The sequence below is a fragment of the Montipora foliosa genome, chromosome 13 (genome assembly GCF_036669935.1).
Source record: "Montipora foliosa isolate CH-2021 chromosome 13, ASM3666993v2, whole genome shotgun sequence".
NCBI classification, from domain to species: Eukaryota; Metazoa; Cnidaria; class Anthozoa; order Scleractinia; family Acroporidae; genus Montipora; species Montipora foliosa.
In genome coordinates, this window is record NC_090881.1 from 24,947,404 (window position 1) to 24,967,403 (window position 20,000).

The 20,000-nt window shown below is 41.3% G+C and overlaps 1 protein-coding gene and 1 long non-coding RNA gene across 3 annotated transcripts in view; one reads left to right on the forward strand and one right to left on the reverse strand.

Moving 5' to 3' along the window:
• LOC137982831 (uncharacterized) overlaps positions 1-15,379 on the reverse strand; it is a 24,010-nt gene extending 8,631 nt beyond the window's left edge. Inside the window, exons 1-3 of one of the 2 annotated variants that reach the window (XR_011118832.1) lie at positions 15,213-15,379; positions 14,405-14,532; positions 14,112-14,311 (exon numbers count right to left, since the gene is read on the reverse strand). This is a non-coding gene — a long non-coding RNA (uncharacterized lncRNA). Of the gene's footprint in view, positions 1-14,111; positions 14,312-14,404; positions 14,533-14,627; positions 15,021-15,212 lie in introns of those variants that run through there. The other variant, XR_011118831.1, reaches the window with a different exon arrangement.
• A 347-nt stretch (positions 15,380-15,726) lies between these two features.
• Positions 15,727-20,000, forward strand: part of LOC137982684 (mannose-P-dolichol utilization defect 1 protein-like) — a 4,728-nt gene continuing 454 nt past the window's right edge. The window contains exons 1-4 of the mRNA XM_068829812.1: positions 15,727-15,863; positions 16,002-16,067; positions 16,969-17,101; positions 19,399-19,603. Of these exons, the coding sequence (XP_068685913.1) occupies positions 15,767-15,863; positions 16,002-16,067; positions 16,969-17,101; positions 19,399-19,603 (501 nt within the window). The 5' untranslated portion in view covers positions 15,727-15,766. The remainder of the gene's footprint in view (positions 15,864-16,001; positions 16,068-16,968; positions 17,102-19,398; positions 19,604-20,000) is intronic.

Here is a 20,000-nt window from a genome sequence, read left to right on the forward strand (position 1 = left end):
AGAAGGGTAGAGAAAGAAACAATCTTATAGGACCGACATTTGAGGATACAAGCATGTACTTCTTGAAATTAATGGTTTAAATAAACGCAGAGTACTATGATTCATGTGACAGGATTGACATACTTTGCCAGCTTGGCTAGACACTGTTCAAATCATAAGAGTGATCAATCTGTTTAATTTAGGAAGTTGTGGTCAAAATAACTATGCATCGCTTCTGAGGAAACGTTAACAGCCCCCTGAGAGGGCATTTGGGTTAGAAAAAAACCCAGGAAGATTGAAGAAAATAAAAGGAATCGAGTCATATTGTCACAGGAGCAACTTCAGGAAACCCCCACCACTATTGTCTTCTCAAAGTGGCATCATTTGAAGAATAACAGGAATCAAGTAATATTGTCACAGGAGCAACTTCAGGATACACTGCCACTATTGTCTTCTTAAAGTGGCATTGTTTGAAGAATGAGGCATAACTATTTGTATGCAAATTAGTGGCCAGGGATTTTAGCGTTTAGTGGACGTGGAGCGTCATAAAATTCATCAAAATCTGAATTTTATTGAAATTGTCTGAAAGAATATTACTGAGAAATGTATGTCCCTTGCCAAAAATGTAGACAAACGAAAAATGAAAACTTGCTAAGGCTCCCCCATGCAGAGGATACCCAAGATTAGAAATTGCGTTCTCCAAATGTTGAACGCAGTAATACAAGAAATAACCCTACAACAAGTTTCCAATCATTTTATTTTACATAACATTTTCTATACAGGTCTAAAGCATGCTTGTCAGCCTACAGCATGTGCATGTGATGCATTTATTTACACAAGAGAAGTATAAAAGCAGCAGGGCTGAGGTGCTCAAAAGAAAATAAATAAATCACTTAAATCTAATCAAACAAAGTGATATACCGGTAATCTAAAAGATGTACAGGCTGGTGTAACTTGATTGAATTAGCCTTGAAACTAACAGGAGGCAGTAAGGCAAGGTGTTTATGGAGCTTGTCTTGAGATCTGGACATCCCCTGTTCCAGACCCCCTCTGACCACTTGTTGAATTTGATTCTGGTAGTCTCTGGTTTAACTTCTTGCCTGCACTTGTAAATAGCCAACTGGTTCACCTCTGGCCAGTCAGATTCTTAAGGACGTTCACACCCATAATTTGCTACTGCGCATTTTTTCACGCATGTGACGCATACGTCATGCATCACAGATCGTGAAGGTAAACAAACATGGCATCGAGCCAGTGTTTTATCCTCCCTCACCGCAAAGGGTCATTTGTGGCATCATGGGATAGCTGTGGACCCAGGTCTTCTCAGGAATGTCACACAATGACGTGACAGTGTGAATAGACAATCGCTTTGAAAACTTCCCAATGATTTTACTCTCTTGAATGCTAGGTGACCCCCCTTTTTCTTTTCGTAGATCAATTCCTTCCCAGATTTTGTCCATTTTAACTAAAAACAAAAAAATCTGTACGAGAAGTTACAAATATTTCGCCTTTTATGCTCTCGTGCGCCAGATGTTTTCTTTCTTAGACTAATATGTATCATTTTTTCAAGGTCTATTTCACCTCAGAAAAAGACATCAGCTGCAAAAGTTTATTTAGATATATTAGTTACGTCGAATTGAGTACATTTACCTGATCTTAATTTCACTAATGTAGCTTTTTTTATTGCTGACAGTTGTAATCTAAGATTGTCTTAAAATATAACGCAAGCTTCTCAAAATGCACCTTATCTCAAAAACGAGCACGGTGACCTCCCTTTTTTTTCCTTTTTGGCAAAAGTAGTTCATTACCATTCTGTGTGGCAAGTTTTAAAAAAATCTGTATGTGGGAACATTTTGGGCACGAACGTCCTTAAAAGTTGTTCTTGTTGTTCTGTGCTGTTGTGTGTCATTGCTTGGAGATATTACCCACTAGGCTACTCCAAAATTCAAGTGAAAATAAAGTTTGTGCCGTAAGCCAGAATTACAGGTGCATTTAGTAAGCAAGCTATGAAGAGCATCTGGGAAGTTGCCAGAGTAGCAGCTAAAGATGTATGAATAAAAGCAATCATTTAAATATGCATACCTCAGAAACTTCCAATTTACTGACATGCTAAAATCCTCAAAAGACATATTTTAGTCCAGGTGATAGGATCATTTTAGCAGCCTTAACATGTATGCCCTCTACACTAGAGAATAGGTTCTTGCCACAGAAGCCCAAAAGAAGGAGTCCCTGTTTTTTTGCTGACAATACCTATTTCTGACTACACTACAACAAACTTCGAGTAGAAGTTTATTTAGAATGTGTCAGTCAGCCACACAAAATTAATGCAAGACAACCCTACTATAATAGACAAAGTTTTAAATACAATCTCATAGAAGTTGTGCTATGCCAGATACAAAAAACCACCCTTAAGACATGGCCAAAAAACATGCAGAAAGGTATTCCTCATCAAATGCAGCAGCACAAAACCCCAAGGAGGGGTGACACCCCGCAAGCCTCTCCATCATGGCGTCAGAATATCAATTTCTGACTGATTCATTCACTCATTCAATCGTCAGAAATTACATTCCTTGTCCCTTGTTATATTTTGTGCTCTTCGAACCAGCAGAGGAGCCACCGACAAGCCCTCCCCCTACTCGGCCTCCGTTACCACCCTCTCATGCCAGTCACTCCGCATCTGTTCAGGTAGATCCAGACAGCATTTTCCCTGTGACTGTCAGAGCCAACTTTCAATCTCTACCCAAAGAGTACGACTCTGTATTTGATCCTCAGTTCCCAGGTTACAATGGTTCCGCAGACCCTTACCAAGCAAAGGTCAACATGGGCCCTGTCGAGCCCCCTCAGCAGAAAGGCCGCCTCCCTCAATATGCCCGCGACAAGCTCATTGAACTCCAAGAGAAGTTTGACCACCAAGAGCACCTTGGTGTCTTCCAACTTCCAGAAGACGTTGGTATCACTGTCGAGTACCTGAATCAGTCTTTCCTTGTAAAGAAGCCCAACAGCAGTTCCCGTCTGGTCACTGCTTTTGCTGACGTAGGCAGATACAGTAAGCCCCAACCATCTTTGCTGCCTGACGTTGATTCCACCTTGCGCCGCATCGCCCAGTGGTCACATATCATCGTCACAAACCTCACAAGTGCCTTCTACCAAACACCTTTGGCTAAAGAGTCCATGAAGTATTGCGGCATCGCCACTCTGTTTAAAGGGGTACGTGTCTACGTCCGTTTCGCTATGGGTATGCCCTGGTCAGAAACTGCCCTCGAAGAGTGTCACGTCCTAGGCCCCCCACTGCAAGACGGTTTCATGGCCAAAATCGCCGATGATTTGTACTGCGGCGGCAGCACACCTTACGAGCTACTTCACAACGGGCAGAAGGTCCTACACGCCCTACACCAGTGCAACCTCCGTTTGTCTACCCACAAGACTATAATCTGTCCCAGGACTACAACTATTCTCGGCTGGATCTGGATTGCTGGCTCCCTTTCCGCCAGCCCCCACCGCCTTAACACCCTCGCCACATACCCTGAGCTGACCACTCTCGACTGATTGAGATCTTTCATTGGCGCTTACAAAGTCCTTTCCTGTGTCATCCCAAGGTGCTCCGGTTACCTTGCCCTACTTGATGCTGTAACAACCGGTCGTCCCTCTCACGAATGCATTAACTGGACCGATGACCTCAGGGCCACATTCTGCAGTGCTCAGAACGCTCTTTCTACTGCACTCACCATCTTGTTACCCAGACCTGAGGACCAGCTATGGATTGTGACTGATGAAGCACTCAGGGACCCTGGAATAGGTGCCACCCTCTACATGACGCGCGGAGACAAGTTACATGTCTCTGGCTTCTTCGGCGCCAAGTTACGAGGTTCCCAAACAAGATGGCTTCCATGCCAGGTAGAAGCTCTCTCCATTGCGGCTGCAACAAAGCACTTTAGCCCAAACCTTATTCAATCTACTAAGAATACCTGCATTCTTACTGACAGTAAGCCGTGTGTTCAGGCACACGTGAAGCTCAGCCCCCGTGTTTCCACTTTCTTGTCCGTTGTGAGCCGCTACCAAGCTTCTGTCAGGCACGTCTCCGGTGCAGCTATCCTCCCTTCAGACTTTGCAAGCCAAAATGCAGCTGCCTGTGAAAACGAGACCTGTCAGGTGTGCTCCTTCATCTCTCGAACCAGGGACTCTGTTGTCCGAGCCGTCTCAGTTCAGGATATTCTCCAAGGCAACCTTCGTCTTCTCTTCACCAGCCGGCCCGCCTGGTTTAGCTGTTCAGTCTGAGTGCCCAGACCTACGCCGCACACATGGTCACCTCGTCCGGGGTACGAGACGTTCCAAAAAGCTCACCAACATAAAGGATGTTAAACGGTATTTGTCCCACACCAAGCTTTGGATGGCCTTTTGACTGCTCTTCACATACAACTCAGCCACCTGTCCTGTCACCAGTTAAAGTTGGTTGTCAAACGCTACCTGTACGCTCTCGATCTGGACAAGGCTGTCTCTTGTGTCTCTGATGGATGCCACTCCTGAGCAGCAATCCGAAGCTCTCCAGTCGCACGTATTGACCAGTCCACTTTCTCACCTCCCGACGCTATTGGTCGGTCCTTTGCCGCAAACGTCATTAAACACTCACACCAACTTATTTTTGTCATCAAATGTTACGCAATGCCATCATAAAGATCTGCTTAGAAATGCTGTGATCCGTACTGACCCTGCACCTGGCTTTAGGGCCCTAGTCAACGACCCACTCATAAAGAAGTATAGAATTACTATAGAGCTTGGCCCCAACAAGAACCCTGTCGCGGAGAGAGCAGTCCAGGAGCTGGAGACGGAAATTCTCCGTTGGAGACGGAAATTCTCCGTCAGGAGCCGTTAGGCCGAGTCGTTTCTCCTCTCACTCTTGCCGTAGCCACTTCCGCCTTGATCTCTCAAATTCGTTCCTGTGGCCTTTCTTCACGTGAAATGTGGACACAGCGGAACCAGTTTTCTAACCAACAGTTACCCCTTGCCGACGACCATTTAATTGCCCTCCAGCACGACCAGTGTCTATCCAACCACCCCCACAGTGAGCATGCCAAAGCCCCCTTGCAGCAAAGGCGCCCTACTCCTTTAATTGATGTTGGTGACCTGGTGTACCTTCATTCCAACCGAAACAAGTCTCGAGCCCGCGACCGATACCTCCTCATAGCCATAGACCCTTCATTCTGTGACATCAAAAAGTTCATTGGATCCCAGTTACGCAGCTCATCATATCATGTCAAGCTTTCTGAGTGCTTCAAGGTCCCTTCGGACTTGGCCGACTCCTTACATGTTTCCCACCCATGTCACGGACACGACTCAGATGATGGAGACGATCCTGATATCACACCTCACCCTCCACCCTCGCTGCCTGACATCCCTGTTGTTATCTCCACTTCAGCCCAGCATCTATCTAACCCGCCCTGCTGTGTTAAACCACCAGCTCTGGCCTGCCCTACCGATCATGTCATGGACAACACAGCAGCCCAGCCATCCTGCCCTGAGGTCCCCTCTTTGGAGAACGCAGCTGTTTTAGCAGTCCTTCCCCCTCTTGGCCTACGGAGATCATCGCGCATCAGACGTCCGCCTGCGCGTTTGTTGGATTATGACACTGCACTGTGACTTTTGTTCCCAAGCCGTAGCATTTCAGTTAGTTTCGTGTTTGCATAGTGCATCTAAGTACGTTTCACTATGTTTCTGGTTCCAGTTTTCTTGCTTACCCTGTATGTATAATTATTTCTCCTTTCGTAAAAAAAAAAAAACAACAGAGAAAGTACAAAGAAAGACGTCACGCCAGTACCAGTCAGCAGTACTAGGTTGTAGCTTACATGTTTTTCCTGTCTTTGCTTACCTTGCGTCCGCCATATTGTCACTGTTACTCGCTAGCTTGCCTTACCTTCTTAACTGGCGCTGAAATAATTGCGCCGATTTTAAGAACGCTCTACCATTATTTTCATTTTCTATTGTCATAACTATTAAGAGTGAACAATAAGTTGATGCAAGATCAAACATTATGAAATTTTGCCATTACTCCACAACAAAGGACTTTACTAAAACTGGTCAGTATCTTTTCTTGATTTATTTACCCAGGGATCAATATTCATTTTTTATCAAAGTCGTCAGCTGGGCAAGTACATCTTAGGATATACTATTACACAACTGGCAGAAGGGCCTACACACCCTACACCAGTGCAACCTCTGTTTGTCTGCCCACAAGACTATAATCTGTCCCAGGACTACAACTATTCTCGGGTGGATCTGGACTGCTGGCTCCCTTTCCTGCAATCCCTACCGCCTTAACACCCTCGCCACGTACCCTGAGCCGACCACTGTCGCCCGATTGAGATGATGGAGCACTCAGGGACCCTGGAATAGGGTCCACGAGTCACCCTTTGCTCTTTGCTAAACGACTTGCTACCAACCATGCCAGCAGTGAGATACAGGAAAATCGAGCCTGTAATCGTTTCATGGAAAATATTGTGTTGTCAAAGATGGCACCAAAGCTTGAGATTTCATTGTTGAGAAAAGCTGCATGTTTACTCCTTATTTTCTGGAAGTTTCCATCAATTGAATGAAAAGCGATCAGAACATATCAAAAAGGGGTCAGAAAGTACCTTCTATATCAACATTTGTGACCGTCCAGATGAAAAGGATGCTTAGACCATTTCTTCCCAAATGCCTTTCAAAACAGTGTTTCAAACAAATTTAAACGCATTTCAGTTTCAAACATGTTTCAAATGCATTTCAAACAACATCGCGTTTCAAAAACAAGTGTCACATTTCATTGCGTTTGAAACAGAAGAATTAACATGTGCATAATTATATTATCAGTCGGTTCTTCTGCATGAATTGCCTTAGCAGTCTTTGTCAAATGTGTTTTGTCAAATATGAATGAATTTCACTTTTTTTCAAAACGTTTCTGAAGCTAAATAATTTCAAGCAGTGTTCGACACTAACGCTTGCCCGATTGCCTGGGGCAAGCAAAATATATCCGTGGGCAAGTAAAACAACTGTAAGACTTGACTGATCGGGCAACAAGAATTTTTGTTCGATTAATATTTTGCGGAACGATTTAATTTGCAACGAAGAAAGTGACTAGTAATGTGACAGTCTAGTCACGCAAACACAATAAAAAAAATAATAACGTTACATCTCTTTGCTGCCATTCATTTTCCTGTTAAAAATATATTGGTAAAAACCTCGAAACATGTTGGAAAAAGGAGTACCTTCGTAGCCGCCACCCTTTCTCCGCACGAAAAGAGTATTTATTATAATAGAACCCAATAATTATTTTCCCGCAGCCAAATACGCTACCATACAGTGCACTTTGATACTGAAATTCTACCCTTTTTCATACAATTTCAACCAGCCTTTAAAGGCTTAAAAAACATATTATTAGACAAATGGCACTTAATTAAAATTCCAGCCTAATCTCAGGGAGTTATTCAAGGAATCTCCCTTGATCTCTTATAGAAAAGGGAAATCGCTTAACGATACATATGCTTGTCAAAGCAAAACTGTGAAGGCTACTAGAACACCATGGATACACAGCAGGAGTCTGGTCTGTCAAACCCATTTTACACAAAATTGACAATTTTACAAGCTCCTTTGAGATTTAATGGGCAGCAGGTCTTTAGAAGGTGGGCAACCGAAAAAAGGTAATGGACAACCAAAAAAAACAAAACTGGTTGCACAAAGGGCAAACTAGTAAGAGAGTTATTTATATAAGTGTCGAACACTGTCAAGATCTTTGAAATGGAAATGAACGAAAGTACAAGTGTCTGTTTCATCGCTAGGATGCCAGAGGTTTTTTCTTTTAGAGCGACGGAATGGTGAGTCGCAAAGCTGCGAGAAAAACCGGTTCGTTCTTCTGGCTTAATTCTGGACTGACATGTTGATAAACTTCTTTTCACCACAAGTTTAAGCATGCCCTCTGAGCATATGACAGCTTTGTAATACCAAAGTTCACTGAAGTAAATCCCTGTACGGCGGGGTTAGTGTCAGGATGGGAGACCAAAGCAATAAACCCGTCATAAAACAGAAGCATCTGACCGAAAATACTATTAACGCTAACATGCAAATGCAAACTCAGCAAGGTACAGATTTTGTTAGCTTGCTTTATGCAAAACAAATATTGATGCAAAAGCAAATAACTATAATTATTGATACACAGTTTTTAGAAAGAGCAGAAGGAAGTTTCCAGGACGGTCGATTGAGAATAAAATATTTACGACATGAAAACAACATTAATTTTGATCCGTGAATATAGAATATACAAAGTTTCGATCAGCGACAAACATTTTGGGAGATTTTTGTTACGTTCAAATCGCAAAATCGAAAGTGACATGGCCGGAATTCAGCGGGCGCCGCCGTGATTAAGTTACCGCGGCATGTTTACTCGCCAAACAGTGAAGTATCTGTGTCAAATGAGGGCAAGATACCGGGTTTTTGTAAGTTTCTTTTTCTGTCAAGTGTTATAAAGTCTGACAATGAAATGAGCAAAGTCAAAACAAAGATCACAATCACCCAACCAATCCAATCAATCTGGCACAGCGGAGCATCCTGTTTAAAAGGTGATGCGTAACCATTCGACATCATCGCCTTATGAAGACTAGCAGTATTCAGTCGAAACGTCGCGATCTACATCACAAGTGACCACATCGTGAAACAAACGAGAATACTTTATTAATATTGTACTTCACCACGATGAATAACAGCAACCTTTTTACGACAATAAAAGGGTTCATATTTCACCATTGTTTTGTACTTTAATTTTTTGCCCCAAACACTTGTGGGGGGGAAAACCATGTGTTCCAATTGTAAGAATGTTCACAACTGTTCCGTGTTTAAGTATTCTGGTGTTCTTTTTTTAAGTATTCCGGCGTTCTGTGTTTAAGTATTCCGGCGTTCCGTGTTTAAGTATTCCGGCGTTCCTTGTTTAAGTATTCCGCCGTTCCAGCATTCCATCATTCCGGCATTCCATCATTCCGGCATTCCGTGTTTAAGAACTAGCCACTGAACGCAAACTTACCATTAACATTGCAACAGAAAATACTTCAAAGTCTTACCCAAAATTTTGGCAATTTCATATAATGAACATTGTTTCTACCAACTTTGACATATGACCAATCTTTTTCTGGTATTTGTTGACAGGAATTTCTTCATTCAACACAGTTTTTCCATAGATTTTTGCATTATGTAGTTAAAACTACAGCAAGAATGTGACCGGAACTTTTGTAGCTTGGTAACCAGGCATTAGATTGGACACAAAGATGGAAAACTGGACACTGGAAGCAGCCTTTTTAAATATTCCTGGAGATAAGACGCACCCCCAATTTCTTGCAACGATTTTTGGAAAAAAGGTGCAGCATATCTGCAGGTGTTTACAGTATTGTCTAATAGGTTTCTTATCTCCACTTGGGGAAGGATTTAGTATTCAGGAATAACATTTCTGATAAGCATAGATTGGGTTTCGTATGTATTTGTTGTCTGTTATCTTTGCTAGGGAGTGACACCTTAGGAGTGCATATGCCAAGATGTCATTGGAATAAAAGAACGGAATATTAAAGGAGCAAGCCCTTTGGGCCTTGTAACTGCTACTGGACCCAATAAAACTTCTACTTTCAAAATCATCATCCAGACTAGAAAAACGAGACAGGACTACAATTTCCACATTTGCTTATACCAATGTCTATCTCTAATACCTTATCATACATCTGTTATGATTATTATCATATCTACCATCACATATTGAAAGAGGAAGGGTGTGATGAGTAAAGCACATAGTGTGAATAAAGCACAGTTATTTTTGGAACATTGAAATTACTTCATTCATTATGCACACTTCTTTTAAAAATATTTTTTACAATACATGTTTAAACAAAACCAACAGGGCACAAAATTAATGAAAAAATCCAGTCTCAATTTACGACAAGATACAAAAATTTAGTCGCAATTTCACAAATTTTAGTCGCTGCATTGTGTTGTCAGCGGTTTAGCAAAAAAAATTTGAGCCCGCAATACTTCGTGAAAAGAAACCGCTGAAAATGGCAAATGGTCAAAGGAATGGAGCTGTGCACGTAACATCGCAGCTAAATTACTCTACAATTAGTAACTCAGGGCTCAAAGTTTATTTTTGGCTTTGGGAGCACTTGTGCTACCCAGTGTAAATTTCTAGGTGCACTGCCAAAATTTTAGGTGCACAGCAGAAAATGTTAGGAGCACAGTTTAAAATACTGGGAGCACCTGTTCCAACAGAAGACATTACGTCATCTTCAGTTTTTTGTATTTTATTTTAGTGCCGTGTTTGTTGTTTTAACAAGTAAGGCTGACTTACTTTTCGTGTGAGACAGCAATAAAATTCTTGTGGTTTTTAAATCATCTTGACTTCTCAATTTCAACAATTTATTATTTATAATATGTTATCATCATGTTAAAGTACATTCCTTCTCAATGTACACTTGTAACCAAAGAAAATATACTTGAAAACCAGAATAGATACACAACTTCATAATTGATAATAGACGCATACTTCAATGATTTCATCAGGTCACCAAAGTCAGACTTTATGCTGTCGCAAATGGCAAATACATTCTGCGCATTTGGCGTTGTCGTAGGCCGCTATGTCTTGCGCATTTCATTACAGGAATTCCGCTGTTGTTAAGGGCCTACACAACACGAAGCATGACGTGAGAATTTGGTCGCTAAGTAACCTACCGTATTTACCCGTGTATAAGTCGACCTCTTATGGCCTCAAAAGAAGCTCCAAAAATCGCCCTCGACTTATACATGGGTCAAAGATTTCGAGCCAAGTTCCAGCTAAATAATTTATTCAAAATAAACATCATAATGTGGTCATTGGGCATAACGAACGCAGTGGACGAAATACTTCAAAATGAATGACGAAAGACTTCAAAATGAATGTAATTAAGCAATTCCAGTTGAAATGAAAAAGGATTTGTTTTACTTCAAATTTTGAAGATACTCACGAGCACAAATATGAAATAGACACTGGAAATTTTCGTTTTCCAAAGGCGGAAAGCTCTAAAAAACATTCTTGTTTCTTCAAATAAAACGCGATCCTTCAACGGCTTAGTAACCTGGCACAATTCCTTGTGTTTGCGTGCAAGCATGATCGTCACTCGTGTTGCCTGAAAATGCTGGTTGGTAATGATTGTTTTGTATTCCTTATACAAACCTGGATGATTTAAATGCTTTTGCAAACTTTGTATTGTTTGGTTTATGAGTTGTTTCGTTTGTCATGTGAGAAATTATAAGTCAAGCACCAATTAAACCTTGCACATTTCGCATCGTTTTTGAAGTTATTTTCAAAGATTGACTCCTGCTTCTGTGATGTTGTGCTTATCCTCTAAAGCCCTTTATCCTTGAACAACGAAACAGGTTAGTTTGAGGTTTACATGTTCGATTTTCTGAGAACTTTTTCGAAATTCAAGGACAAAATGCCCGGACATACAACAACCGCTGAACCACAAAACTATTAAGCGCTTGAGGTCCTTAATTTTTTGTGAATCCACAGTTCCAGAAATCGAAGAATGCAAGATTAATATCCCATGAACATTTAGCAAAGAGATTAAGAAATTGCTTTTTTTGCCATCAAAAATGGGGGGTCGACTTATACATGGGATCGACTTATACACGGGTAAATACGGTATTTCTTTGAATCCCACTCTAGCTACTCGAATTCGTTTCACCCCACTCTTTGCAATTTGTATCTTTTCTTTTCTTGCTCGTTGGCTCATCCTCTTTAGCTTTATCACGGACTGAATAGTGATGCAGTATCATTCGAGGCAGACTTACTTGCTTTTGTAGAATGTGACGGCTGGCTTTTTATAAGAAAATTATTGAATACAAGACAATACAAGTGTGATGACTTAACTTTTTAAACAATTTTCTTGCCTTGAAGAAAAAGGCTCATATTGTTAACCCTCTCTTGACCTTCCACTATCACAAACCTTCAACATGTGCAATAAGCATGTTCTTTTTTCCTAGTCTTCAATTTCATGAGTCAGCGGAGTTTTAACAAAACAAAGTCTTAACAAAACAAAAGAGTATGGGATGGAATGAAACATCAATAGGAAAATGGACCTTCACCGGCATTGGGGGAATTTGTTGAGAAAACTGACGACAAAAAAACACATAACGATGAAAGGAAAATAATGTAACTTTATTATTTAGGGCCAGATTTTGTTATGTATATCTTTATATCTGTTAACTGATGTTTCTGTTTCGTGACACACCACTCGAAGTACACAAGTATAGTCACGTGAGAAAGCAGAGAGGCAATTCAGACGCACTGTACTTGAGCTTTTCAGGTGCGCGAGTGCGATCACACATGATTTTTTAGGCGCACAACCAAAAATTTAGTCGCATGTGCGACCATTTGGTCGCTAACTTTGAGCCCTGATTACGCTATCTTCAATGAAAATTCACAGCGAGAAACAAAATCATTTTGTCATTTATTTATTTTAGCAAAAGTAGCAGCAAAGTGGCAACCGCTAACCCTTTTGTTTCAAAAGAGCGAAGGTGACAACAAGTCACAAATTTGCGACTTCTCAGATATTTTAGTCGCAAAGGGAAAAATGTAGTCGCAAATGCGACTGTATTGGTCGCAATTTCAAGCCCTGACCAATTTGGCTAAATTAAGGACATGGATGAATACCCTTGCAATAATTGTTGTTTGACATGAGTTTATCCACAGCAGCCACTGAGAAGTTAAATGGGAATGATTTCCATACAGGTCCCTACTTCATTATGCATGCAGAATAAATTAATTATGCATTTGTGTTACTGTTTTGTAGAACAATATTTATACCCAAGGGAATCGAATATATACATGGCTAATTTGTACTGGCAGGATGAATGAAAATGGGTCTCATTTCTCTCTCCCACTCGCTTTCTCTCTCCCTCTCTCTCTTCTTTGCCAACATTGCTCAAACCGTTGCTCCTTTTCATCCCAGCTTTCCTCTTTCTATCCCTTTGTCCTGTCCTTTTTTTTCAGATCCCGCTCGGCTTTTTCTGGTATTACAATGATATGTCACTTGCAGCTTGCCTTTGTAGTAAAGTTAAGGAAAGCGTGACACTTAGTTAACGTGACCTGCCGAACTATAAGTAGATCAGTTACTTGCCTGATACAAATCGGAAGTACATTTGTATTGTTGCTCAATCAAACGTGCAAATCTGCTGTTTACGTGTTGCATACACAGCCAACGTATTACAAACTCTACTTGAAAAAATACTAGCTCTAGCGACCTGTGACTGGAAAGCTTACACTTTGTAGTGCTTCAGCGAATTTGCAAACAGAAAGAAAGAACAACTTCACGAAAAAAAGAGCAGGTAGCCATTAAATTTCTGATAGCAGTACTTTTATTTGGTCTGCTTGTTGTTTGAGAATCTGAACCCTATTACAACGATTTCTTGAAACTCCACTTCTTTCGCTTATTCTTAAATTGAAAAATGGGTAAAACTGCAGGAAAAGTTCCAAAATTGCAGGAAAAATTGTTTGATATTCCGTATTTCAGTCAGAAGTTCAAACGATTTTTGTAAAGTCCATATAGGAGAAACAATTAAGCGCCACAGTCCCAAAGAACATCTATTGTTATCGCTATTGTTTTCTTGAAACAAAGGAGCATATGCATAAGGAAGTAGGGACCTGTGCAGAAATCTTGCAGCTAAATGGGGCAACCATTTATTTTACTCACAAAGTGAGTGATTTTTCATAAAGCTTTTGCTTTCCAAGCCTCACACACTTCTCTGTTTAACTGAACATCTTTCATTGCTTATATAATGCCACATGAGCAGGCACAATTGCATTGAACCTGGTTAAATAATACAAAAGTGATCGACTTCCCCGAGGTGTGGGGTGGGGAAGCTGTTGGTGCAGATAGCATCTTCAAGCAATGTGAGTGTTTAGCTATGCCACATATTGGGGACTTTGCAGAAAAAGTTCCCCACGACTGGGAAAATATAAGATCATTAAAAAGCAATGTCCCAACATCAACCAAGGGTCCCCACCCCCGCCCCCCCCCCCCCCCCCGGCCCCCTACTTCCTCAATCGGGGAACGTGCATAATTAATTAGGGAAAAGTGCTTTGTAAGTCTTACCTGAAACGCTGAGGTTTCCGCTGACATCCCAACATTTAAACAGCTTCCTTCTCATTTTCTATAAGCCAAGACCCATATCTTCCCGAATTTAACACTGCTTTCAAGTTTTTCAACTCTGTAAGCAGTGACACAAACGGCAGCTAAATGGTCTAAATCTTGCACGTGGCGCTTTCAGCCGTGTCATATCTCACACCTCTAACCTGCAAAGAGATAATTAACCCCATTAAAAAAAAAACAAACATTGAATACAACAAAAATAACACATACAAGAAACTTTTGAGTCGCAAACTAACCTTTTCGGCACTTTTCGACCCCGGGTTTTCGACCAAAATAATCATGAGCTTCACATAGAATTAACGGCGGTCATGTTTGCACGTGGCCTCGCTGCGGACTATTTTCGAGCTGGCTTTGCAACTTTAAGCTGCAAAAAATGACAATTTTCGACATAAGCGAAGCACGAAGTGGAAAGCAAAACAAAGTCGTAACACCTTTGGGATTCTTATAACGTAAACTAACCTCTGAGGACTTTTTTATCGTCGAAACTTCCTTCAGTCTCGGTTCAGTAACGAAGTCGCCTGCAGGTATATCCCACAAACCGTTGCAAATGAAGAATCAAACGCCGCGCTGTGCAAACTTTCGCGCCTTTTTTACTTGGTTGGGATGGGAGGGGATGTACTTTAGGGGAAATTTTCCAGAATCTCAATCCGCTCAGTTGTGAATTGAGAAATTGCAGTTCGATCATACCCCGACGACATCTACCGCTACAGAAAGGTCATTAATACAATACACATAATCCCGTGCACTCAGGGGCGTGCAACTGGTTTGTGGTCGATTGTGCCTCAGGAACGCGGTTTCATTATTTAGACGAAGCACAGTCCATCTGGTCATTTTTCTTCATTTTGATCCTGATTTACAATATCGTGCCACAAAACTGGATTTCCCTATAGACTATGTTTAAGATTTTAGACGTTTTAGACCATCGTATATATACAACAGTCTGGGTCATTTTAAATCATCGCAGTTCCTTATTCTCGGTGCCGTCAAGGTGCCACCCGAAACCACCCCGGCCACTGGGGACAAAAATGAAGAAAAATGTCCTACCTGGCCATTCACTAGCAGACCACCGCTGCTACCCGCCACGGGGACGGGGCACTTACCCCTCCCTGGACTATCTGCACCCTCTCACCAGATCGCCTCTCTTTTTGGGTGATGTACTCTTTTTATCTCAACCTGTGGACTACTAGTTAGTCTGCGAACACAGACGTGTTTCTAGCGTTTGTTTCTACCGCCTGAACCTAGGTAGTTCATGTATCCCCCATTATAGTGTATTTAACGACCGCTGGAAATACGTACATGTAGTCCACTGGTCCTAGTGTCGTCACGCAACGTTGCGTGACGACACTAAGACCAGTGGACTACATGTGTCCATGGTATCTCAACTTTCCCTTGAAGGAAATGAAAAGGAAAAACGAGAATTCATTACTTTCCCTCTTTGCCATTTCACTCGTTTTTTTTTTCTCAAATAACTCGAATGGGGAGAGTAGAGCCGAAATACAGGTAATATTTTCGGACACAGGTGACATTTTCGGCATTGCGTGACTTGATTGTTGTTTGGTTTTTCCGGGAATATTGACACATAAACTTCACGATTTGAGATGGCTGCCGGCACATTTGCTTTCTCTAGTTTAGCTGAACTCATTCTTCCCAAACATTGTCAGGATGAATTTTTAATTAATTTCAACTACCTTCACGGTGAGTTTTCAACAAATACAACTTGGTTCATCAATTTTTCCTCATCCCTCTGGCTTCCTTGTACCTTGATTTTCGGTTTCTACTTCCTTTTTCCAAGGGATGTGCAAGTACGGTTAATGCTTTACTATTTTTTTTTAGCCGCTTGTCTGAAGATTGCTCTCAGCAAATGTTTAGGATATTCTGTTGTGGCATTGGCAGTGATAGGTATGAATGAAATTATCTTTCTATTAAGTCATGGAGAGGTTGAGCATCAAGAAGACCGAAACCTGAAGTGTGCTTTTCATGTCTTTGCCCAAATTTTGATACTGCCTCATCATCCTAAAAAAGCAAAGACACCCAGGAACATTAATGAAGTAACTTGAAGGCGATTTTATTGAAATTGCCTCTCTCGGTTCGTCTCTGAAAAACGCCGTGGCTGAAGTTCTCTAATATTACTTGGAGCTTTTCTGAAAAATTCTTAAATAGACAGGGACAATCAAGACAAGCTAACGCTATACGGCTGCGAAGAAAATACAAAAACAAATATTATTTTCTGTAATGATTGTTTTCCTTATGATAACAACCACGAGTTGGAAATCTTGGCCAAAATTTAAGCTCAAAGAAGTATGTAATCGATAAGAAAAGTGAAAGCGACAATTTTGGGGGACTGCTGCAAGGTTGATTGAGCATGTGGAAGGCCCGCACGATCTTCGCAGATTCATGCACATCGAGATAACAATGCGTTGGTGCATGTGGCACTTCAAGTTTAAGCTAAATATTGAATGCGAGATAAATAGTATGATGATGAGCAAAGCCTTGCGTAATCAAAAGCGGCGACAAACATCATAAACATGAGCATTGTAGTTATAGCCTTGCGTGATTCTTTGAAATGTTGGTCACGAAAGAGCATTGTCTGCCTCTCAAATTTCTGGAATTGGGATGGACTACAGCACAAAGACAAAAACAGAGCAAAAAATTAATTTTAACTAGAATGGAATAACGAACAAGCAATTTATGGTTCAAATCACAATGTTTTGACTGCCCTGTTAATGGCTGTCGTAGGCAACCGGAATTGAAAGTCGTGAGTGGACGATTAACAGTAACAGTTTTTTTTGTCATCATTCAGTTAAACTGCCTCAGATCATCAAGGTTTTAAGAGCATCCAGTGTGAAGGGTCTCAACGTTCTCTCGTTTTTAACGGAACTCATGACACAAACAGCAACTTTTAGCTACAGTGCAGCCAAAGGATTTCCATTCAGGTAAGTCAGATCCGTTTTAAACGTCGCATTTCGCATGTGCCGAATCTAATGCAAATGAGAAAGATCTATTGTTTTCGCTCATTTGCATTAGATTCGGCACATGTAAAATGCGACGTTTAAAACGGGCCTTAGAAAACCTAATGCCCTTTTTGGAATTTTTGTAAAAGTGCAGACAGAAGATTATTCGTTGCGGTGCGGTTGACAACCTTGAAATGCAGCTGTCAGAAGTATTGAACGTTCGATTTTGGAAATGAAACTTAAGCAGTTGCGAAAAAGCCTGAGAAATCCAGGCTTGACCGTGCGATTACGCTGCATCTGCTCTATCATCTGAGCTATCAAGTCATTTGGAAACTGATCACTGGCAACTTCGTATTATATCCCGGAATAGGTGAATGTGATAGAGGGTATATGAAGCAACCTCGTTCCCAGGGTCCTCTCTCTTCCTCCCTGTTCCTTTCTCAGGAAGGACGAGAGAGGACCCTGGGAACGAGGGAACATAACACATTGATTGGCGAAGTTGACAATACAGGGAGAGAAGAGCCATTCTACACAAAGATGGTTTTCATGTTACGTCATCGCCGCCATATTGGTGGACGAAAACAAAAGATGTGTACGGGTCCGCATGCGCAAATGATCCCCATATTGGACCGCAAATGATCCTGGAACGCAAATGAGGATGGAATGGTCTGGATAGAGAATTGGAGTGAAGAGCGCTTATTTTTATTAAAATCACTTTATATCATGGCTCAAAACAGGTTCCTGCCTCATAGTTTCTCACTAAGACAGAATTTTGTTTCTTACCACGCAGTTATAAATTGCCACACTTAATTATCGGAGACAATCATCAAAAGCTAACTTGGACGCAATTCCAAACTGATTGTGACCAGGAACCCGTTTCTCGAGAAGCCCCGACGACTTTTCGGGCCTGGTCGAAAAGCCATTTGTGAACTGGTCTTTTAGCATGGTTTTCGCGATAACTAAAAGCGAAGTGATTGTGAAAATTGAAGACTTAACCCTTTCCCGCCCTGAGATAAAGAGAGAATTGTGACACGTGAAAAGTTTCGGGACTTTCAAGAAACGGGCCTATGATCTCTTTACGACGCGAAACTGATTGAAGACGCCACTCAGCCAGCAACAATCGTAACTTTAATAACTAGAACGTAATGTTTTAGACTAATGAGCTTTGGTTCAACATGCAATACTGCTATTTGTTTTTTCCCATATACTCGACTAAAAGTCGTCCATTAAACAACTATTACAGAAAACGCTATCATTTGAGTAGACCTGCAATGCTCCACCGCTCTTAAATACACCTTGTGTGTAGCACTCGAATTTTGGCCTAGGGTCACAATCAGTTTGGAATAACATCCAAGTTAGTTTTTGATGATTGTATCCGATAATATACCTTATTCCAAAATGGCCACTGATTTATGCGGATACAAATTGGCCCTTGCTGCCTCGTTCAAGATAAAATATTCTTTTGAATTTTAAGCTTAAGAACGAGGCATCAAGGGCTAATTTGAATAACAACAAAAGAATATTTAAATGGCGGCCATTTTGGAATAAGGTGTATTAAGAGCGGCAATTTATAACCGCGTAGACAAAATTCAGTCTTTCTGGAAAAATGATGAGACAGAAGCCTGTTGTGAGCCATGATTTAAAGTGATTTTAATAAAACGCCAATTCTCTATTCAGACCAATCCACGAACCCTCCATGCTATTCTTTACTTTTTTTTCAGGATCATTTGCGGTCCAAAATGGGGTTCATTTGCGTTCCGGGATCATTTACGGTCCTGGGACTCGTTTCTCGAAAGTCCCGAACCTTTACGGGCCATTTTCGAGCTTCATAATTCCCTCTGTATCTCAAGAATGGAGAGGATTTCAGTAGTCAATTTTTACAGTCAGTTCAGTTGCTTTTTGTTACCTTGAAAACATGTTAAAGATCGGCTTTCCTGAACAAGCGGTTGGCAGGTTCACAAATCGCTTTTCGGGCCGAAAAGGTTTTCGAGACTTTCGAGAAACGGGCCCCTGGTATCATCTGCGGTACAGTTTGGGGATCATTTTGCGGTCCTGGGATCATTTGCGGACCCGCACAGATCTCTTATCAGCTCCTTTTGTTCATCCACCAGCAAATGTACATTACAACATCTCTATAGATTGGTTGCAAACCATCTATTGATTGGCTACAAAATCTTGGGTCACATTGTCAGCAGTCATAGGTTTTGATTACTAAGTGTGTTAAAACCACTTTAAGAAGAGCAACAAGCAATTTGTTTTTTTTTTTTGTTTTGTTTCAGTTCCTGGGGTGAAAGTGTAATCAAAGCAAGTCAAACTTCGTTTGTCATCCTCCTGTGTTTCTACTATACTAACAGGCATCTTGCTGCCTTACTCTTCCCTCTTTTGTATGGTGCCATTATTTATGTTCTGGTATCTGGCATAATGCCAATGTTTGTCTTAACTCAATTGGTATCACTTAACGTTCTTTTCCTGTCCATTTCTCGGGTGAGTGTTTATCAGCAATTTCTTACTCTGTTCAGCGCATCATCAGCTTGTTAGTGGATCGGCCAAAATGTCAAACATCTCGTAAGTCTGTTATTAGTACTCAGTTAAACAAGTTGGCAATCAGTCAGTAACATTAGTCCGATATCAAGGTCGTCGGTCCGATAGTCTCCTTCGCACCTACTCGGGCCTCGGGCCGAATCACGTAACGCTCCTCTTGGGGACCGAGAGCGTTGCGTGACTACGGCCCGAGCAGCTGCGAAAAGATACTACCAGGCCGACAGTCAAGTCAATCTGACATGCATGAAAAACAAGCCGGAAACCAGTCAGTCAGTCATTCATACAATTCACTTCATTCAGGTAATTCAATAGACAGTAGGACTCTTGAACGATTTTGCAT